Raw genomic sequence first — 23,411 nt, forward strand, 5'->3', positions numbered from 1 at the left:
GCAAGGGGAGACCAGAGGACTCAAAGCAAATTGACAATCCACCGATTGATGATCTGACTAGAAGCAGGTTGATCTCTAGGTGGACCAATGCATGCAAGCAATTAGTCCGACCTTCTCCACAAGGCTGCCTTTTGAACGTACATCAAAATTAGCTTCAAAATCTAGACAAGTCGGGGCCAGTGAAAGGGCCTGAAGGTCTCCTACTCTCTTCAGAGAAGTGATCGCAAGTGATTCCCTGATGGAAATTTCCAATCGAGAACCATCTAGGAAGTCTATCAGTTCCAAGAACCATACTCAGGCCGGCCAGAGCTAGGCTACTAACAGTAAACAAACATCATCTCGGCACACTCTCAGCAGAAAAGCGTACAGACAAAGCCTCGGCCAGGTTTGTACCATAGTGTCCAGTCCCAGGGGATGACTTGTGAAGGAGTCCACCTCTGCCTGAGAAAATGTTCTCCATATCTGCTTCACCACCTGCTTGACAGAGCGCTCAATAGCTGCCGCTAAATAACCTTTTTAAACATAATAATATTAATTTTATTCACTTCAGTCACACATTGTGTATGTAACTATAAGGTTTCAATCAACATGGTGCATTTTATTTTACAGTCCTATATATACTTAGCATATAAGTCGTAGTGTATGTATCGTTTAGTTCATGTACAGAATAAGATACGCGGCACAAGATGCTCAAATCGGTCAAACCAAGAAACCACAAAGGAAGATATCAATTGAAAATGCAGTAAAAAAAATGCTTGTAAACCTGCGTCTAGAGGAGCAGAGTCAAATGCATGAGTATGCAAATGGTATAAGATATAATAATAGAATATATATATATATATATATATATATATATATATATATATATATATATATATATATATATATATGTGTGTGTGTGTGTGTGTGTGTGTGTTTGTGTGTGTGTAGGCATATGCCAGTATCAAATTGTCAACTAATTTCTAATGATTTTATCATAATATAAAAACAAATTGTTGCAAAAAAGTGTTTTTTTTATGTACTATCAATGAACAAAAGCTACATTTGCTTCAGAAGTTATTAATCTTTGTTAAAATAATTCAACTCTTAGTTTATGTTCATTACCAAGTTCATAAAAAAGCAATTTATAACCCCTTTTATAATTACTTTAATTTTACCAGAACAAAGAAATTAATGCAGGTTTGGAACTACTTGGGGGTGAGTAAATGATGACAAAGATTTCAATTTTCGGGTGAGCTATTGCTTTAACTTTTCTCTCTTCTTGTTATTAATAGCAAATTTGTTCTCTGTATTGAATCCAAAACTTAAAACTGATGCCATGAAAATAGGTCATGTGTTTATTATATCCAGCAAAGTAAATAACACATTGTTTGGTTCCGAAGATGTCCATATTAGCTTTTACAAAATTATTTTTATTAGACATTTTAAATATAAATGACCACTTTGCATCAATTTGTCACTCACCAAGCCTATATTTTCCCTCCACCTTCATACCTTCATACCACTGATAATATGCTATTAATCAATAATTGTTCATCCAGCAATTTTTAAAAAGGAGGGTGAAGGTTTTGAAGAAGTAATACAATTTCTCTTAAATGACCATTTGAGCTGGAGTTGCTCTCTGGACCCAAGATCAAATTATTTACCCTAGAAATAAATATTCTGTGATACTATTCCCCTAACAATACAACTGTTTTCTACATCTATATTTTAACGAAAAAGCAAACATAATTCATGGCAGTTGTAATTTTGATTTTAACATAATTATTAGTATTTATACATATTTTTATGTGATTGTTAGAAATAAAATAGTGTAAAGATGATGGTCATTATTTTGTTGTGAGTGCCGGGAAATTGATTTTCTTTATTTGACTTGAGGTTAAACATTGACCACTGAATGTAAATAAAATCCTCCTGCTGACCTCACTATAAAAATGTCCCTCTGTTCATTTGCTTCTGTGTTTTTTTTAAATGTCAGCTGAATACTTGGAATAAACAGCATGGAGAGTAAGCAGCGGTTGAAATGGTTGATGCTTGCAGTGATATGCCCTATTATTGCAGGTAGGTCTTTTTGCTTATTAAAACAAATGCAAAGTACGTAGACAAAACTATTTTGGCTTGTTTTATTTTATTTTTTAATGGAAATAAATTAGCAACAATTGACAAAAGTCTCATTTTTTCACTACAGGTGTTCCGTCCTTCATGTCCAAAAGAGATATTTCATGTCCTAAAGAGAAGCTAAACATTACTGGAGGGACCTTTGCTCTTTCTAATAGTTATTTACATGGAAGTCTGTTAACATACATCTGTCCGAGTGGATATTACCCATCAGTTCATTCACGTATTTGCCAAGATGGACGCTGGACCTCAAAGACCAAAATCAGAAAAACCCCAGAGTGCAAAAGTGAGCAACAAGGAATTAATTTGCATCATTACATTGTGATTAATTGCTGGACGTATTTAGTTTTATTCTGTTCTACATTTATTCTAGAGATCACGTGTCCCAATCCTCGTGTTTTTGAGAACGGAGAGGTGATTCCATATAAACCCAAGTACTATGTGAATGACACAACCTCCTACTCATGTCATTCTGATTATAAGTTCCGCGGCTCAGCGGTGCGTGTTTGCAAGCCTAACGGGAAGTGGAGTGGAACAACACCAATTTGTGGACGCGACTGTGAGTAATCTCTATAACTTTGAAAATATGTTAACACAGCAATTCCTATGAACTAGTCAGTTCAAACTGAAATGTAGTTTTCAGATGTAAATTCCATTTGTCTGTTTATTACTTTCTCACAGCTGATCACTGTCCTGATCCTGGTGTTCCTCCTGGTAGCAGTCGAGCAGGGAGCATGTTTAACACGGATGATAAAGTCACGTACCGCTGCGAGAGGCCATTGACCTTGATTGGTTCCAAAGTGCGAGTGTGTCAGGATGGTGGCCAGTGGTCAGGAACTGAGCCACAGTGTTACGGTGAGTCTTCTAATAGATACAGCGAATTTTCAAAATGTAGTACTTGTTTTCTCAAAATAAACTGTTGGCCCTAGGATTTAGCTAATAAAAAGTAGCTTATGTTGTTGTGTTAATACTGCACAGCTGATTTCACATACGACACCCCAGAGGAAGCATCAGAAGCTTTCAGCAGTTCTCTGAAGTCAAATCTAGTGGTTGACAATGAAGGTACCTTTGTCTGACTTAAAGCAATAATCACACACAGGCACATACACACATTTGTTTTTGTGAAAAGTGGGGATATTCCATAGGTGTAATGTTTTTTGTATACTGTGCAAACTGTACATGATGTTGCTCTACACCTAACAGGAAACATTGTGCTATTTCATATTTACAATACACTCTATTCTGTGTGATTTATAAGAATTTTCAAAAGTGGGGACATGAGATAATGTCATGAAAACTCACATTCTCCTTGTAATGTCTATGTCATAGCCATGTCATTATACATTATACATTATCCTAATTTGTCACAAAAACGCTCATATACACACACCTTTTTCAAATCTTCAATAATTTAACATTCTCAGAAAAAGAGACAAAATCACATCAATGCATTTAAATATGAATTCTGTGTTTTGTCTTTAGGACAGGAGGGGAGGAGACTAAATATGGGTCATGATGGAACACTTGATATTTACCTAGCTGTTGATGCATCTGACAGCATAGATAAGGATCAATTTGAAATAGCAAAAATCACCATTAAACTGCTTATTGAAAAGGTATGTTAAATTCTCAGAGGTTGCTGTAAATAAAGTTTAGGTAACTGATGTATAATGCAGCCTTTCCTAAAAGCAGTCATTTAATTGTTGTTTTTTTTAAGGTTAAAGGTTCTGTAATAATATAAACAGAACTTATTATGAAGATTATGAAAAGGAAGAATTAGCATTGTGATACACTGAGATGTTAACCTGACTCTAAACCTCCTCATCACTGTCAGAAACCTCTAATACAAGAATTAGTGTGTCTCAGGAGTGTGTTCCCCCACAATCCGCTGCTTTCTTGCTGCATATCAGTGAAAATCCTGATTCACGTTAACATTAAAAACAAAACATTAACTGCACTGAAATACAGTATTTTAAATTGGATGACGGACAGGTTTTGCTTTGAATTCTCAATGCTCTTTCCCAAAAGATTAGTTATTACCCGGTCACCCCAAACTATGAGATCCTGATGTTTGCTACAGATGTTACACCGATAATACGAATGAATATCTTCAAAATGCAAAAACCTTCCCTAGAGGAGATTTTCAAAAACATGGACGATTTTACTTATGAGAGTAAGTATTCTGATTAATATCTCATTTTGAGTCTTGAACACATGGCAACAGTTACATTCATTTGTGATTATTATTAAAAATAAAAATAGTACATGTAAGTCTAACTTGAGACATTTAAGTCTTTTTTTTAAATTCCAATTGCAATTTGATACATTTTAATTTATATGTACTCAGTTGTTCTAATAAACAAGAGTTTCTGTGCTGACTTAAATTTTTTTATGTAAAAAAACCCCTAAAAACAGATAAAAGCGATAAAACCGGTACCAATATCGCCAAAGTCTATACAACCATTCAAGAAAGCATGACAGGAGAGAGGAACAGAAATGCAACATCCTTCAATGAGACCCAACACATCATCATACTGTTCAGTGATGGTACTGACATTAATATTTGCATAAAATGTTGTATATACATGCATTTTTATCTATATCAGAACAAATAAATTCATATATTCATAAAATACTTGTCCACAGTATTACAAATTGGAATAGGAATCAACTTTGAAGCAAATATTCACTGTAATTTTTCTCATCTTACTTCATAGGTCATGCAAACATGGGGGGGAACCCAAGACCTAAAGTGGAGCAGATCAAACGTTTGGTCATACAAAACGATGCTAGCCGAGAGAAGAAACTTGGTGAGCGATGATATTTGCATTAACATGTAGTATTGTCAGGGGCAGCAAAAGAAACCATATCTGTTTATTAGTCTTTGTCATTTCATAATGGTATGGATGTCTCCTCTATTTCTAGATCTTTATGTATTTGGAATCGGAGATGACGTGAGTCAAGAAGACATGAATGACTTAGTGTCACAGAGGGACCGAGAAAAATATTTCTTCAAGCTTCAAGACTTGACGGAGGTTCAGAATATGTTTGTCGACATGATTGGTACTCTATCTATACTTCAACAAAAAGTGAAATTTCTGCAATTATTTAATCACCTTCATGTTTTCTGTGGAACACAAAAAGAGAAATAAATGTCAAATTTAAAAAGGACATTTAAAAATTACATGGTGCCGTTGATGGAAAATGTGATTAGTTCTTGTGTACATGAAGGCAAAAGTTTTTGGGAAGATTTTGGGAACATTCGACAAAATGTCTCGGTTTGTGTTTCATGGAAGAGAGAAAGTTATGCAGATTTGAAAACACGGAGGTGAAATATCTGTTGACAGAATTTACATTTCCGTGACAATGAATGGTTTCTTTTCAAGTCCTGATTTAAGGAACCTCATGTACGTATTCAATTCTTGTGCATCTGCTTCCTTACACAGATGAGGACACCAGTGTAGGATTGTGTGGGATTGTTTGGGAAGGCTTGGAAAATAAACGTCGTGCATTTCCCTGGTTGGCACAGATTAATATTGTTGTAAGCAGAATATTTTTTATCATTTTATTATACTGATAACTTAATTTCCTTAAAGGAATCACTCATTGAAGTAAAAACATTTTCTTACACAAGAAGAAACTTACATGTTATGTCAGTTAATCCGTGTCAGCCATATAAACATCAGTCTTTTCTGCTCTTCATGTAGCGTCCTCCAAAAGGTTCAAATTGCATGGGCTCATTAGTTACCTCAAGTTACATCTTGACAGCTGCTCACTGCTTCAAAGAGGGAGACACAACTGATAAGATAAGAGTTAAACTGGAGAAAGACCTGGGTATGCCAACATAAACATAAACACACACACACACATATATATATATATATATATATATATATATATATATATATATATATATATATATATATACATATATATATATTAAAAAATGTATTACAGGGGAAATCGTATTAATGATGTTTACTTTTTCTTTCGCAGTTGTAAAAGTGAAGAGATATATCATTCATCCTGAATATAATGTCACTGCAAAAAAGCATATGGGAATAGATGAATATTATGAATTTGACGTAGCTCTTATACAGCTGGAAGAAGCTGTTCCTATCAGTTCTAGTCTTCGGTGAGGAGCACAGATCTTCATCATGTTATGTCACTTTAGTAAGAATATGATCTAAATAAATAACATCATGTGTATTTCTCTACAGACCGATCTGCATCCCGTGCACCAAAGAAACCAATGCAGCTCTGAAACTTTCAGACAGTGAAGGGTCATGTAGAAAACATGGTGAGGTCCCTGTCAGACGTGCTGAGTGCATATATAATCATATCAGAAATATGAAACATAAATTAAATGTACATATTAAACACGTGGCATTGCTTTGATGCAGTAAAACATATCACATATCAAAATGTCAAAACTTCTTCTTTGTGCGTTTGTTACAGAGGAAATGCTACTGAGCAAAGAGCTTGTGGAAGCTTCTTTCACGTCTGAAATGGAGAAGGAAAATGACAAGAGATATCCAAAAGCAGTGAAAAACATCAAATTCAAGCTTGGAAAATATGTAAGGATTTTTCTCATCTTTAAATACGCATTGTTTAAAGAGCTTAATTTCTGTTTATTTACGCAGAGACAGTTTATTCATTTGAGATGTCAGACGTCATAGCATTTTACAGTAAAATATTCCTATAATCCTATAAACTAACTAAAAGCAACAACACTGTGGGCTTTATCATACACCCGGTACAATGCAATGTCCGATGCAATTCTCATTTTCTCATGCAGCGTTCAGTTTCAGTGTAAATAGAGATCCGCCATGTCGTGAGCAAAACCTGCTCTTAAAGAGAATGGGAGATGAGACTCTGGTTGGTTTATGGCACTTTACCACCGATTACTGTATTAAGAGAAAAGTGACTCGATACACGCCTTTTCCGTATTTTAACACAGGGCCTTTAAAGTGTAATTAATAATATTTTCATTGCTACACATTTAACATCAAATATGTTAAAACTTCGGAAAACATATTACTCCAATGTCTTTATGAATTAAAAATAAAAATCATATTTGACTGCTCTTCATCAAGATAACAACACCTTCTTCGGGCACTTTTTCTTTAGCGAGACGCTTGTGTTGAAGATGCAGCAAAAGCAAAAGAGATCAAGGTGAAAAATGCCAGGGAAGCAGTTACAGACAATTTTCTGTGCAGCGGAGGAACTGAACCAACAACAGATGATGTTTCCTGCAAAGGTATGTTTGACTTTTTGCAGATGGCAGCTTCTATTTAGTTCTAGTGTACTGTTTGGGTCATGAATTTAATTCAATTCAATTTAATCAACAGAGTTCTCATATAGTTTCTTGTGTCTGCATGTCATTTTGTAACAGGAGATTCAGGTGGAGCTTCTTATGTAAATAAAAAAGGTCGAGTGATTCAGGTGAGATTTCCGTTTCCTTTTGAAAACATTATTGATGATATGTCTGTGAAGTCTCAGTACAATGTGTTGCATATTACAGGGTGATATTAAAGACTAGTCTGAGAGAATCTGAGAAATAGGAAGTAATCTGATATCTGTAAAATCTTTGATAGGTTGGTGTCATAAGCTGGGGATCAAAGGACGTCTGCAAAGAAAAAAGAGGGAAATTCACTTCAGACGCAGACTCCAGAGATTACCATTCAAATCTTTTCAGTGCGAAGATACAATCATTTCTTAAAGAACACATAGAAAATGACCGTATAGGAAACCCTCTTACATTCCTCAATGCCACTAATTCAGCAGACGGAAAATGAGTGAATGCATGCTGAGAAAACACTTTTGTTTTCTGATCAGTCTATTCATTTTAAGTCAAATATCTGGTCTTTGTTAAAAGAAATAGTAATCCAGTTTATTATAAACTTTGTCTGTACTGATTATCCAGCCACCAGCAGACATGGGAGTTTCATCATCGTTGCAGTTTCACTACTTATTTCCACGTTTTTTGAAAATGATGATAGCAATTAATAAAAGCCTACCAGTATGCCACTAAACCTGTTTTAGTGCTAAAGTATAATGGAGAGATTATAAAAAATATCTTGAAAAATTACAAATGGCATCGATCGTATTCCAAACACACAGTTCATAAGCAATCTGTGCCGTTTTTGTACCAAGCAAACACGTGAAGGGGTTGAGAACATTATCTATGTTTTTTTTAAACAGTACGTGCAACTGCACACATACATAGTCTTAATTAAACTAGACTTTCTCTTTTTTTGCTTAAAGTTCCAGTAAAGTCAGTTTCTATTTCCAGTAAACAGATTGGGATAAGGAAGAAACCATTTTAAGAAACCATGACTCAGCTCAGGAAATCCACTCTTCATGTTTTTAAAATAGTTTACAGTAAATAATTAACTTTAAGTTAGCTATATTAGATTCAACGGGACACCTTTTTGAAGTTTACAGTCTCATCATATATACATCAAAACAAACAGACTGGTATATGATTCTGCGGAAGTGGTGTATCTAATTGAAAATATTAAACATTAAAATCATGCAATTTGAAAAAAAGTATATGCAGGAATGAAACAAAAAAAAAAATGGAGTAGTATGTGTTACCTATTCCAAAATTACATATATGCTTTTCCTATTCAGTTTATATTGTTAAAAAAAGTGTTACAAATATGTCACAAATTTAGAAACAGAAAAATCTTTCCACAAATAGTTTATGATTGCAACAAAGGGGGTTTCTTAGGGTTTCATCATAGTGGTTTTGGCGCTACACTATTTATTTCTCAAAGCAACAATTACAAAAAACTGAAAAAAACACTGCAGTGTATTTTTTTGACACAGTAGCAAAAAAGGACTATATAAAATTAACATCAAAGACAAGATTATACTGCATAATGCATGTTAAGATTTATTTAAAATAAGTCAAATTCTGTCAATTTTCTCTTATTAAAAGTTGAATTATAGTGTGATACAACCTGCTGCTTCCTTCATCTAGTTTGCCCAAACCTATCAAACATCCCAAAGCCCATTACTCTCATCTTTCCAGTTTTCAATTTTTTACATTTACTACATTTAATTTCATCCATTGTCAGTCAATGACTGTCAATCAATATCTGAATCTTTCTACAGCATACTGAATTACATTTCACATGCTGTTTTAAATCTTCCATTTCTATTTTCAGTAGCATAATGATTCTTTATGCAAAACAAAAAACAAAAACAAACATTAAAAAGAGAAGTACTGCATGGAAATTTAGGGTGAAGTTATTACAACATTCATTTGAGATGACCTGTTAGCCTATGAATGCAATTTCCCTTCAGCTACAGCACGCTGCTAAATTTCAGCCAACACCCATCGGCCTATCCTGCTTCTGTAGTTTAAGGAAAAATAGAGAATTTCTTCAAATCAGTTTTAAGATGAATTATTTTAAGGGTCCATGTATGAAGACAATCAAGTGAGTTTTGCAAAGTTTTTGACAGAAAAGCACGACTTCCACGGTCACTTCCTCTTGTTCACTTTGCTCTATAAATGTGTGGCCTTCCCCGGTTGTTGTTTCATTTGCTGTGTGAACCTGACAAGGACATCATGGAGCATGAACCATGGATGAATCTATTCCTGCTCGTCATACTGTGTCCTTTTATAACTGGTATGTCTTCTTGACTCGGCTTTAACTAAAAAATATAAAAAAAAAAAAAAGTTCTGTGTTGCTTTTTAATTGAAATGCTGATTTATATTGCATTAAGCTATACTAGTCCAAAGCAACAGTCCATCATCAGTCTGTGTACAATTTATTCTGATGTTTACATGCTATACGTTTCAAACATATTTTATAGTGTGAAACTGTTGAATTTGTAGCACAGCTGATATGCTAAAACTTTGCAAAGTGGTTCTTTATTAGAATGTTCTTCACAATAACTGATTTTTTCAACTTGCAAGTTGTTTCTGTTGAAACATTGGTCAACCTTTTTTTTTTAAGTACATGTACGTATAATGTACTTAAGAAAGTACTGGTAACATGAGGTAACTACATGGGGTAGGTTCAGCATTAGTACCTAGTTTGTGTAATTACATGAGGAACAGGACTGTAAAATAAAGTGCAGCCAAACACTTTCAGCACCTTTTCTTTTCATGTGTCCCTCTGATGTCCACGATAGGTGCTCCATCCTCTGTTTCGTGCCCCAATGACAATCTCAGTATTAGGGGAGGGAGATTTTCTTTCTCAAAAGATGGGAGCATTGTAAGATACACCTGTTCAGAAGGCTATTACCCAACCATTAGGATCCGTCGCTGTATCAAAAGCAGATGGAACCCGTTGCCCAAAAGAAAACAACCGGAGTGCAAGAGTAAGCAAAACACGATGATATACACTTATTCATAATTGAAAACACCAAACAGACTACTCACCCACAAACAAAAAAAAATCCTTTATCTCAGAAATCACATGTCCTGATCCTCGTGGTTTCGAAAATGGAGAGGTGTATCCAAATCAGAAACAGTTTTTTGTGAACGACACCACCCACTACTCGTGTCATTCTGGCTATGATTTCCGTGGCTCGGGGACTCGGGTTTGCCAGGCGAATGGGAAATGGAGTGGAGGCACCCCAGTCTGTGGACGAAACTGTGAGTGTGAAATCTCTCTATGCTGTCAATTCCCTGGTTCACGAATACTTCACAGATTAAATAAACAATTTAAGCTTTTATTAGATTAAAGAGTTACTCCACCCCAAAATTTAAATTGTTGTTTCAAACCCGTAAAAAAGCTTAGTTTGTCCTTGCAACTGTAGAACTAAACTACTTAAGATAGTTTGGATGAAAACTGAAAGGGTTGTGACTGTCCCAAGTAAACTACACCGTCAAGATTCAGAAAAGTTAGAATACTCCATCTGCCATCAGTGGTTCAACCATAACAATATTAAGTGACGAAAATACTTTTTGTATTCAAACAAAACAAAAATGAGTTTATTCAACAATTTAGCACCATAGCATCACTATAGTGCTATTTTATATGTAGAAAATGTATTGTGGCTGACAAAAGAGGGAACTTAGTTTGCACTGATTATTTTCCAAAATGGTGCTACGGTGATGTTACTGTGCCAATTAAAGACGTTATTGTTGTTGAATAAAGACTTTTTTTTTTACAAGTATTCTCACCACTTCATAATGTTGCAGTTGAACCACTGATGGCAGACTATTCTGACATACTCTTTCATACTTTTCTGGCAGGCTAATGTCTGTGCAGGCTAATGTACTTGGCAGTCAAAATAGCCAAAATATCTTAAATTGTAATCTTTTACATGTTTGGACTGACATTTGGGTAAGTGATTAATAACAAAATATTCATTTTGGGTTGAAGTAAACCCTTCACTTCACTTTCGTTGCCTGTTCCTTTTTTCAAACAGCTGACCACTGTCCCGATCCTGGGGTTCCCGCTGGCTCTACAAGAACAGGCCACGTGTTTAATATAGATGACAAAGTCTCGTACCGCTGTGTAAATAAGTTGACTCTGATTGGTTCCAAGGAGCGAATCTGTCAGGAAAATGGCCAGTGGTCAGGAACAGAGCCACAATGTTACGGTAAACCTTTCATCTTCCTTGTTTGCAGCACAATGCGGTGCATATACGGCTTTGCTAATGTTGTTGTTGTGCAAATACAGCTGATTTCACATATGACAGCCCAGAAGAAGCATCAGAGGGTTTCAGCAGTTCTCTAAAGTCAAATCTAGCGGTTTCTCAACAGTACGAAGTAACAGGTAGTCTTGTGCAACTAATATTGTTTTCTTTCTCTGTAAGGCAACATATAGTTTTTGGTTACCGCTACTTATTTTGTATAAAACCTGTTCCCTGTGCCTTCAGATCAGTATGGAAAAAAAATCCGAGTGGGTAGTGGGGGGAAGCTTGACATCTACATTGTTCTGGATGTATCTGACAGCATAGACGAAGAGGAATTTAAGAAGGCAAAAGGTGTCATCAAAACACTTATAGAAAAGGTATATGAAATAAATAGTATGTTGATAACACAGTCACGCACCTTCAACTCACTAAACCCTTTGGTTATTTATTCTTTGACATTTTTGACCTAGTACAAGCACACTATTAGTGTCCCATGAGAATGTATTATATTCTTAATTAAACTTTGTGAACCTAATGAAAATTTGACCCTATGACCATCACCAACAGATCAGTTATTATGAAGTCTCCCCAAACTATGAGATCCTGATTTTTGCCACAGACGTTGCTCGGATAGTCTCCATGAGGGACTTCAAAAGTGGGCAAAATAATAACCTGTTAGATATTCTTCAAAGACTGAAGGATTATGATTATAACAGTAAGTGTTTTGCTTAGATCTGAATTAAAGGTTATTCTTACAGCAAAAATTTGAATGCGTTTGTTTGTGAGGGCATATTTTAAAAATCCAGTGTGTTTGTTTGTGACTAACAGGCAAAGGTGATCGAACAGGAACTGATATTGCCCGGGCCTATAGGAGCATTTTAGAAAGTATGCAAATAGAGCAGATGAGGGATAAAGAGGAATTCAAGAAGACCCAACATATTGTGATCATGTTCACTGATGGTAATGATGATGCCATTTATTTCAATAAATGTTATTTAAATAAAAAAAAGCATAGCAATACTTGGTGGTTAGCATGCCGACTGAATCTGTTCATGTTATTGATGTTATAAAATATTAAAATGATCACTTTTATGATTCACTCTTTAGGTCAGGCCAACATGGGTGGTAATCCAAGACTATGGGTGGACAAGATCAAAGATCTTGTCAAACAAAATACTCTTTCAGAGGAGCAGGACAACCTTGGTGAGAAACAACATGAATGATCTTTGAGATGAAGCCATTTTTTTCCAAATACAGCCTCATTCTTTTCTTTTCTTTTTTTTTTAATTATTGGTGATACCTTTTTGTTCAGACCTGTATGTGTTTGGGATGGGAGATGATGTGAACTCCGAAGACATTAATGATTTAAAGACCGACAGGGGAAATGAGAAGTTTTTCTTCAAGCTTCAGAACTTGGAAGATTTGCAGCAGACATTTGACGGCATGATTGGTACTTCATTATGTCTGTTTTCCATTTAGAAACATAAACTCAGTTAAGACTGGGTAGAAATAACATTTTAATATTATCGTTTTCCACATCCATTGAGAAACATAAAGTCAGTATATAAGTGTCTCCTGTTTGCCTCAACAGATGAGGGCACCAGTGTATCATTATGTGGTCTTTACAAAGACTACGACGATGGCACTAATTCCCACAAACGTCATCGATACCCCTGGTTGGCAAAGATCAGTGTGACTGTGGGTATTTTTATATCTTAGTCGTTTTTCTTTAAAACGTGGACAAATAAATGGCTTAGCATGACCATGCTAGTTCTTTGAACCTTTTAAGTTAACTAAATATTTTGTCCTTCTCTGATGTTTCTGCAGCGCAACAATGGAAAAATTTCTAATTGCGTGGGGTCATTAGTCACCTCAAGCTTTATTCTGACAGCGGCTCACTGCTTCAGGTTTGGTGACACACGTGAAAGGATATCTGTTGATTTGGGTTCAGACATTAAAGGTAATAATAAGATTTATTTAGAATACAGTTGTTTTTTTATGTAATGGTGCAAAACTCATCAGTGATGTTTCCTTTTTTTTTCTTAGGAATAAAAGTGAAAGCGTACATACCTCATAAACTCTATAACGTTACAGCGAAAAAGAACTTGGGAATACCTGAATATTATGAGTTTGACGTGGCACTTATTCAGTTGGAGAAACCTGTCATTTTGGGTCTTGGTCTTCGGTGAGGAACGGAGCTTATTCGTTGCTCGACGCAGGACTTGAATTATTTTATGCTACTAAAAATGTTTGAATACTGTCCTGAATAAATGCATATAATGTATGTCTCTGCAGGCCAATCTGCATCCCCTGCACCAAAGAAGCAAGTGGAGCTCTGAGACTTACGAACAAGGAAGGAACATGCAAAAAACATAGTGAGTTACGAACAAAATACTGCAGGTGTATTAGTTACATGTAGAGCTATGGGGTAAGATAAAGGGGTAATCAACATAGACACCACAGAAACTCAACTCAATGCTCTTCTTAATATTGTCATATCCGTTTAGAGGTTACAACATCCAGGTCTCTGAAAAATAGCAATCTACGACAGTTTGTTATGCTGAACATCATTTTATTCATTAAGCATCTGTGGATACGTAAAAATCGTAGCTTTTATTTGTAACTAAAAAGTGGAGTGACGGTACAAAATGTTACTTTAAAAACATTCTGTTTACGTTTAACTGTGTTTTCACAGAGGAAGAGCTAATGAGTGCAGAAACTGTGAAAGCTTCTTTCATGTCGATCATGGGAAAAATCGTTGAGAGGAAAGACATCACGATCAAGCAGGGAAAATGGGTAATGATATGTTGATATGGACACTGTCTTGCTCTCATTTTACTTGTATTAATTTGCGATTTCACATCAGGGCTTGATATTTTATTCGCTGAAAGTAGAAAAGCAATGAATTTATTAAATGTATGCTTTGCTCAACAGTTTTGTTTAAAATCGATATGTCCCTTTTCCTCAGCGGGATTCTTGTGTTCAAGATGCCAAAAAAGCTGACGGAATTACTGCGAAAAATGCTAGAGACATTGTTACAGATAATTTTCTGTGCAGCGGCGGTATCGAACCTACTGTAGATGATATTGCCTGCAAAGGTGAGTTTGGATTTTAGCACAGAGACGTAATATTTTGGCAGTAATATTTGGTAGAATCATCATAAAATATATATCCTCAGTATTCTGGTTCTTAAAAAAACTAAATTTGCTAAATGATCTAAACTTTTTGCATGTCATCGACAGGCGACTCTGGTGGGGCCACTTTTGTCGTTCCTGGCAATCGAATAGTCCAGGTCAGTTTTAGAAAAATTTCTCACGTCTGAAATCAGCACACTGATTTCAAATAATATGCCTAATTCTTCAGGAGACTAAATTGTTGTTTTATTTCTGATTTGTGAGATGTTTTAATAATATCTGAATAATCTTGAACAGGTGGGTGTTGTCAGTTGGGGAGTGAAGGATCTGTGCAAGGACAGCCGGAAGCCTAGGCCTGATTCACACACCAGAGATTACCACACAAGTCTGTTCAGTCCAGAAGTACGCAAATTCCTTCAGCTCTACCTAGGAGATGAGAAATTGGGAACCCCTCTTACATTCCTGTGAACGTTGTGTTTAACAGTATTCTGTTTGCCTGCTCGGAAACATTGTGCACATCTCTCGGTTGACTTTTTCCTGCTGTGTAATTTGTAAGAAATGCGACACAGTAAAACACTGTGAAATAATAACAAAGGGAATATTATATTATGCAGCCTGTATGTTTTTTTTTAATCATTTTTAACTTTGTATCCTGTCCAAATATTAAAATATCGTTAGTTAATATATTCAGTACAATCATAAACAGCACTTTTCATGAATGGTGTACAAAATAAAGCTTGAAAATGTATTTCATTTGATTTAATTTATTTGTGTTTATTATGCTATAATAATATGGTTATAATGCAGAAATATCTTTCTTAAGTTTTTCATCTTAAAAGTAGCTGAATCATTTGATTAAATAATACAGTATAACAGTAATATTGCGAAATATTATTACAATATGCCTATATAATTTTTCATTTTTATTGGTGTTTAGTTAATAATAGTTCTTATTGTCAGTGTTGAAAACATTAAAAACCTCGAAATGTGGAAAAAAGGTTTTTTTTTCCTTTTAAATATTTCTTCGGCGAATAGAAAGTTCTTCTGTAACACTATAAATGCTGAATAGAACAGTCTTTGATAAAATATAATTTTACCCTAAACATTTGAAGCAGAAAAAATTACTTTATAACAACAAATGTGTCTTGAGCTCCAAACCAGCATATCAGAATCATAAAACAAAATAAAACTAAAGTAAAAACACGGATCCTTTACATCCGGAACTATTCGTTAAAATGAAGTTTTCCTATCGGAAGCGTTTCGATGTGGAACACTTAAGCTCTCCCGCTGGAGTGGTTGCCATAGGAACGAGGAAAGCCGATCTCAGGATTACAGCAGACAGTCCAAGCAGTTTGATTATCGCAGCCTAAAATCGTTAACAAAGAGCATTTGATATCAGATATCAAATATCATATCCGTCATGTCCTCTGTTTCCCAGGAGCTGAAAGACACGTGAGTAGTTATATGCTCGTTTGCGAGGCTTTATCTCGAAATATCGACTGGCGTTAGCATATTGATATAGGATATAGCATAGAATTTGCTTACAACGTAATAATTAATAAGTCAATCCTTTTATAATAGCAATAGAGCTTGTGTTTCGACTGCTATTTGCCCAAATATGGCGGCACATCAATACAACAGCGTTGAAGTGTTTTCTAAACCAGTGCATAGAAATGAATTCATATGCAGCGATGGTCTGTTTGTAGTAAGTTTTTCCTGTGCTCTTGTAGTTCAGCGGCCAGCTCCAAATGGCTTGACGCTCACTACGACCCAGTCGCCAATCTGTACACCTTTTCTTCTTGCATTGGTGAGTCACTGTCGCGTGAACTTTCACGTTCACTTACACGTCCACGCTTTTCCATCAATCTCACCAGCTTCCTGTTCTTTTCCACAGCTCTTTCGGATTTGCACGGGGATGGCGAGAATAAGGTGAGATGCGTGAAGGGTTTTGGAGAAGTCTTCACACTACTACTGTGAGGGTAACCGTGTCCGATTGAAATGTTTCAAAATGATTAACGTTTCTAAACGTAATCAAAAAGTAATCAGTTACATTACTTTAATACAGCAATCGAAATAATTACACTAGTTTTACATTTTAAATAGGCTAACTTGTGATATTTAACCTATTACATTTAAAGTAATCTTTCCAGCACTGCTATTTCCATAATAAAGCACATTGTAAAATACTTGATTATAACACAATACTAGTTTATTTAGAAAATATTAAAATAATTAAGTATATTTTATTTTATTCTTGCAGATAATGTTAATAATATATACATTCAATCCAAAAAAAATGCAGTGCATTAAATACAAACTATTTAATATTGTTCGTTTATTTTAAATGTGTCATAAATGGCTGCTTGATTATTATTACAAATGTGTTTAAACACGACATACAGGTTTCAAAAGAAATGACAGAAAAGTACATTGTAGTTATCATAAATGCTTATCAATACGTACAGCAGTTTAACTGTATATCATAGACAGTATAAAAAATGTATATTATAAATGTAGCACTTTTACATGTTTATTTAATTAAAAAAATAAAATAGCGTGCAGTTGAGGGTCTACATTTTAAAGTGATCTTTAAAAGTGATTCAATGTCAATAATGCATTGTTAAAAGTGATGCTGTCAAATATTTTAAAAAAGTTTTTGTTTACATAATATATGTTTGTGTGTACTGTGTGTATTTATGTTCATATTATTAATACACACACATACAGCAGATATTTAAAAATGATTTACATGCATGTGTGTGTATTTATATATACTTAGTGAATATACATGATTAATAGTTTGATCATCGTAATTGTAATGATCAAACACTACTTGAAAGCAGAATGGCAATAAAGAGTCATTGTAAGTGTCATGTGTCTATGTGTGTACCAGCTGGTGGTGGGTGATCTCGGCACAGGAGTGTGTAACATGAAGCTAAAGGTGTACCGTGGTACTGGTCTTTTGAGTGAAAGCACCCTGCTGGACCTGCCCACTGGCCTGGTTTCCTTTCTCATGGACCTGCATGAGCCACGAACGCCAGCCATCGCGGTGGCCTCCGGACCCTTCATCTACGTCTACAAGAACCTGAGGCCCTACTTCAAGTTCACGCTGCCTAGTCTGGAGGTGAACCCTCTGGAGCAAGATGTCTGGAGTCAGGCAAAGGAGGTGACTTTTCTTCATCCTACAGTATACCCCATATCTACATGTTATGTCATATGTGAGGCTGTCGTGTCTCTTGACGGTGGTTTTGTGTCACTTAGGACATGATTGATCCAATGACGCTTAAAGAAATGCTAGAAGGTTTAAGGTGAGTTACTGTACAGTATGTACTGTATTTGGGCTCTAAACCCAATGCGCTGCGTGACTTGGAAAGTACAGCATGATACAATACATGTGGAATTTACAGTTACCAAACTTTACAAATTTTTTTTTTTTATTTTGAACAGGAACAAAGCAGAAATTCCACTCTCTGTCAGATCACTACGGTAAAGCCTCTTCCTCTATTAACTTTTTCATTGTGTCATTTTAACTATAGGATTCATATACCACTATGGTACTTGTAGTAGTAAGAACAGTAGTTGTATTTTGGGGGGGGGTAAATATTTAGTAAAATGTGTTTATTTAAAGGGATAACTCACCAGAAAATAGACATTTTCCTTATGTACTCATTCTGAATTTATTTCTTCTGTGGAACACCAAATAATATGCTTGGATTCCCATATTTTATGGGAAAACTAAAATTCATTCAAACATCTACTTTTGTGTTCCAAAGAAGAAACAAGTCATGCATGGTTAGTACATCTCAATGACATGACACTTGTCTGTATCAACATTTCAAAATATGTAAGAGTAAAATAAAATATGTTCCTTTTATATACAATCACTTAAAATGCCTTTTTCTACCATGTTGATCATTTAAAATAGTTTATTTTTTTCTTAAAGTAAGTAAAGTAAAAAAGTTGTCTAGGTGATACAACTGTTTTCATTACTTTAACAATTTATTAAGAAAAAAATATTTTGAGAAATATGTGTGCAACCAGCACGTAGAAAAAAAAATCTGAAATGATATCACTGAAAGGACCCCTGCAGCTGACATATTATTTTTAACCCTAAAAATTCATTGCATGTCTTGTGTAAATCATTCAGGTTCCTCATGCTTGAGCCACAGGAAATGGAGAATTTCGTTCATCTTCATAAAGAACAACCTATACGAAGACAGGTGCCAATATCTACATATACGCAATTACTCACGCATAGACAAACAAAAACAGGCGCACTAACAGGGCTTTTGTCTCTTTGTCCCAGACGGTCATTACCTGTATAGGGACGCTGAAGAAGAACATGGCAGATGAGGATGCAGTTAGCTGCCTGGTGATTGGCGCAGAAAACGGTGACGTTTACATACTAGACCCCGAGGCCTTTACCATCCTCTACAAGGTCAGCGCCTGCCTCATATGTGCTTGTTACACACTACATTCTTTTATTAGCGTCTGGCTTTATTCCTCAGAAGTTTTATCAGAATATAAGTGACTTGCTTCACATTTAGTTCTAAAGAAAGCTGATTTCCCCAGAAGAATGAATAGTGTGTTTTCAGATGACACTTCCCAGTACGCCTACCCTGATGGACGTAACGGGTCAGTTTGACGTGGAGTTCCGTATCACTGTGGCATGTCGCAACGGCAACATCTACATATTACGCAGGTGAATAGCAACTCATTGAAATATTTTTAAATGGGAGAAACGAGGCTGAGTTGAGAATGAATATGCATGCATATAATTAGCAAAATGGACATATAATGTGCATAAAAACAGGTCTTTATGGGCGCACTTTGAGCATGCAAAATTATATAACGATCGGTTGTGATATGAGTATATTGAGTATATAATATTGCATGTTTTAAATAAATGACTATGCACTGTAAAGGGTTACTCCACTCTGTGTATGCGGTTCTGTGTTGTTTTTGCACAAGCTTGCATTTCCCATATCCAGCATTCGTGTATATATATATATATATATATATATATATATATATATATATATATATATATATATATATATATATATATATATATATATATATATATATATATATATATATATATAAATGGAAGTCAATGGAATGAGAAATGCCCCGTAATTTACGATAGCACGTTAAAAAAGGCAATTGTTGTGTTAAAGGGATTCCCCGAAGCCCAAGTACTGCATTGAACTGTCCTCTCACCCAGTGGGACTGGTGAGGATGGGAAAGAATGTAGTTGTAGGATGTACTCATGAGACACTGCACGGTTACACCCAAAAGGTATGATAACCGAATCCATATCTGTCACGCTATCTATAGTGCCTCCTGAAATGATCAAGCTAATTATCATTTGAAATGTCACGCAGGGGAAGAAGCTGTGGACCGCTTATTTGCCAGCCCCCGTTACCACCATGGCACTGATGGAGCTTCCCACACGGGGATTCCAGGCTGTGCTGGTGGGTCTGGCCAACTGTGAAGTACACATGTACAGAGACAAAAATCTGGTCAGCACCATCAAGACACCAGTAAGAGCCATCTTCAATTCAAAAACATAATCATATCTGAGTTGAACTTGCAATTCGGATTGTACTGCCAGGATGCTCTCGTAACATCAGAGATTTTCATTTATGTCTCACAGGACGTAGTGACAAGCATTTGTTTCGGACGTTATGGACGGGAAGACGGCACGCTCATAATGACCACCAAAGGTATTAAAGCACGTTAATTTGGTGGAGAAAGCAGTTCAGGGCAACCGTTGTGCTGAACATGAAGCATATAAAATGTCTTAAACTGTATGTGAACCAGGAGGAGGTTTGATCGTGAAGATCCTCAAGAGGACGGCTGTGTTTGACGACAGGGACTCGGCCCCTGGACCTCCGATAGCCCAGAGCATTCGTTTGAATGTGCCCAAGAAGACCAAGCTCTACGTGGACCAGACACTGAGAGAACGCGAAAATGCAGTCGGTTAGTGATGCACCAAAATAAATTTGAAGGTCAAAAGTCGAAAAGGTTTTCAAGTAGCCAGCAGTGAAATACAGTATCGGTAATTACATTTGGAAAAGTGGGTTGCTATGCTGGTTAGGGTGTCGTGTTTTTTAGGTGAGAAAGTAAACCATGGAAAAGTTCTTAATAAAGCTGCATCTATTTTAGCAGAACAAATCGTACATGTTGCATTGCACATGGTATATTATATAATCTACCAGTCAGAAGTTAGGAATAAGATTCTTCTTAATAAGATGTTAATAAGTCTCTTATCTTCACCAAAAAGCTGTATTTATTTACAAAAAATGTTGTAAAAACAGAAATACTGTAAAGCATTACTACTATTTAAAATCATGGTTTTAATATGTTTGGAATGTAATTTAGTCCCAGCGTGACTTGTTTTCAGTGTGACTTGGTCCTTCAGAAATCATATAAGCTCTAATATGCTTGTCTGATGCTCATTTTCCCCTAAAATTTTCAAGATAAATATTTAAAAAACTGGTATATAAAAGTGAATTACAAACTAAGTCCTTAGCAATTCATATTTCTCATGAAAAAAAATATGTTTGATATATTTACTGTTGAAGATTTACAAAATATTTGAATAGTTATTTAATATCCAAATGATATTTGGCATAATAGAAAAATCTATCATTTTGAGCCATACAGTGTAAAGTTGGCTATATTTCTACAAATATATCCATTATACTGGTTATGTGGTACAGGGTCACATCATTTATTATCATTTATTTTTAAATTTAGCATTTTATTATGGTATCACCAAAAATACTGAGACGCAAAAACTGATTTCAACATCGATAATAATGAACCACTATATTAGAATTATTTCGGGAAGAATCGCGTGACACTGAATTTTGATCAATGGCTGCTGAAAATGTAGCTTTGCCGTCAGAGGAATACATTTTAAAATATATTCAAATGCAAAAATTGTAATACAACGTTTACAACAAAGCTATTTTACCGTATTTGTCATCAAACAAATGCAGCCAAAACCTGAAAGTTAACAAGAGCGTTTTTCTCCGCAGCCATGCACCGAGCTTTTCAGATGGACCTGAGCAGGCTGCGTCTCGCTGCAGCACGGGCCTACGTCAAAGCTCTGGAGTCCAGCCTCACGCCCATGTCGGCGAGTCTGACCGAGCCCCTCAAGATGAACGCCGTGGTGAGTTGAGCAATTCTATATGTGCTAACAAGATGACACCGGAAGGCCGATACCAATCTCAACATCTGCTTCCTGTTTCTGCAAAGGTTCAAGGGTTGGGTCCGTCCTTCAAGCTCACGCTGAACATCCAGAACACTGCAGCGTGTCGTCCGGTCATGAACCTAGCCATCAGTTTTCTGTACGATGAAAACTTATACAGCATGAAGACGGCCTTTTTCAAGGTGACCTCGGCTGAGCAGTTTCACGAGCGTTTTTCATCCTTTATTTAAGGAGATTTTTTAAAAATGTGTAATCATTGAAGTTGAGAAAATATGTTTTGTGCCTTTAGATCCCCCTGCTGGTTCCAGGGCTGAATTACCCCATTGACACTTTTGTTGAGTGCTTGAGTGACAAAGGCATCTCTGACATCATCAAAGTGAGACTCTCACCCATTCAGGACGTCCATGCAACATTTATATTCAAAATAGCTATATTCAAAAACACGCAAATAGAAAACTAATGATATTCATTAATATACACACAGCAGATATAAGAGATATATAGAGATATATATAAGATATATAGACAATATACCACAACTTTTATTTACAGAATGCCAAAAATATAAAGCAGCACAACTTTTTTAAACATTGATATTGTAATTTATTGATGTATTTCACATGATCCTTTAGAAGTACTTTTAAAATGCTGATTCGCGATTTATTGCATCCAACGTTTTTTTTACATAATATATATGCACGCTGTGTATATCTATTATGCATATATAACTATGAATATATTATGCATAAACACACATACAGTATAAATTTTGAAAATAATTACAAAATGTATATACATTTATATCCTTATATTTTACATATACCTCTAAATATATCTAATGAAATATATTAAATATATTATACAGTAACATATTTGTATGTGTGTCTGTGTGTGTGTGTGTGTATATGTACTGCATTACTGCATTTTGTTATCAAATAAATGCAGCTTTGGTTTAGAATAGGACTTCTTTCAAAAACATAAAAAACCCTTAATTGTACACTATGTAAAATATAATAATAATAGTAATAAAGCAGTGTTTTATCTAACATGCTGTGGCATAAATAATCGATTCACATCAAAATGGGCTCATTATTTTGCTTAAAATTTTGTGATCATTCACCCACCCAGACGTGTTCTTTCATCGGTCAAAAAACAGGAGCAGCTGTTTGATGTTTTTACGTTTCTGATTTCAGGTGTTTGTGCTGAGGGAAGGAAAGAGTGCTCCTCTCCTCACCGCCCACATCAACATGCCTGTGAGTGAAGGACTGGCACTGAACTGAGAGCCAATCACAAACTTCTAGCTGAGCTTCACAGGCGTCTTCGACTCTCGCTGT

General features: G+C 35.5%; 3 protein-coding genes across 3 annotated transcripts; all 3 read left to right on the top strand.

The window, feature by feature from the left end:
- The first annotated feature begins 1,900 nt into the window (after positions 1 to 1,900).
- LOC122326862 (complement factor B-like) lies at positions 1,901 to 8,153 on the top strand. The gene is made up of 18 exons (XM_043222062.1): positions 1,901 to 2,061; positions 2,189 to 2,404; positions 2,492 to 2,677; positions 2,800 to 2,973; positions 3,097 to 3,180; positions 3,601 to 3,734; positions 4,147 to 4,291; positions 4,534 to 4,665; positions 4,836 to 4,928; positions 5,044 to 5,181; positions 5,565 to 5,659; positions 5,826 to 5,952; positions 6,115 to 6,253; positions 6,339 to 6,418; positions 6,577 to 6,695; positions 7,249 to 7,378; positions 7,514 to 7,563; positions 7,716 to 8,153. Exons 1-18 carry the CDS (start codon positions 2,001 to 2,003, stop codon positions 7,914 to 7,916), a joined length of 2,304 nt encoding a protein of 767 aa, XP_043077997.1. The 5' UTR covers positions 1,901 to 2,000; the 3' UTR covers positions 7,917 to 8,153.
- Positions 8,154 to 8,292: 139 nt separating this feature from the next.
- On the top strand, positions 8,293 to 15,608 carry LOC122326861 (complement factor B-like). The gene is made up of 18 exons (XM_043222061.1): positions 8,293 to 9,758; positions 10,267 to 10,455; positions 10,547 to 10,732; positions 11,512 to 11,685; positions 11,766 to 11,861; positions 11,965 to 12,098; positions 12,289 to 12,436; positions 12,550 to 12,681; positions 12,829 to 12,924; positions 13,034 to 13,171; positions 13,313 to 13,419; positions 13,549 to 13,681; positions 13,768 to 13,906; positions 14,017 to 14,096; positions 14,417 to 14,517; positions 14,690 to 14,819; positions 14,964 to 15,013; positions 15,153 to 15,608. The coding sequence occupies exons 1-18, from the start codon at positions 9,641 to 9,643 to the stop codon at positions 15,321 to 15,323; spliced, it is 2,322 nt and encodes a 773-aa protein (XP_043077996.1). The 5' UTR covers positions 8,293 to 9,640; the 3' UTR covers positions 15,324 to 15,608.
- Positions 15,609 to 16,140: 532 nt separating this feature from the next.
- On the top strand, positions 16,141 to 23,407 carry bbs1 (Bardet-Biedl syndrome 1). The gene is made up of 17 exons (XM_043222016.1): positions 16,141 to 16,307; positions 16,586 to 16,662; positions 16,750 to 16,784; positions 17,749 to 18,021; positions 18,117 to 18,163; positions 18,303 to 18,341; positions 19,003 to 19,075; positions 19,162 to 19,293; positions 19,451 to 19,557; positions 20,036 to 20,156; positions 20,243 to 20,401; positions 20,515 to 20,584; positions 20,682 to 20,840; positions 21,905 to 22,038; positions 22,125 to 22,259; positions 22,367 to 22,453; positions 23,271 to 23,407. Exons 1-17 carry the CDS (start codon positions 16,276 to 16,278, stop codon positions 23,355 to 23,357), a joined length of 1,767 nt encoding a protein of 588 aa, XP_043077951.1. The 5' UTR covers positions 16,141 to 16,275; the 3' UTR covers positions 23,358 to 23,407.
- Positions 23,408 to 23,411: the final 4 nt, after the last annotated feature.

This window comes from Puntigrus tetrazona, chromosome 21, assembly GCF_018831695.1.
Source record: "Puntigrus tetrazona isolate hp1 chromosome 21, ASM1883169v1, whole genome shotgun sequence".
Classification (NCBI taxonomy): Eukaryota; Metazoa; Chordata; class Actinopteri; order Cypriniformes; family Cyprinidae; genus Puntigrus; species Puntigrus tetrazona.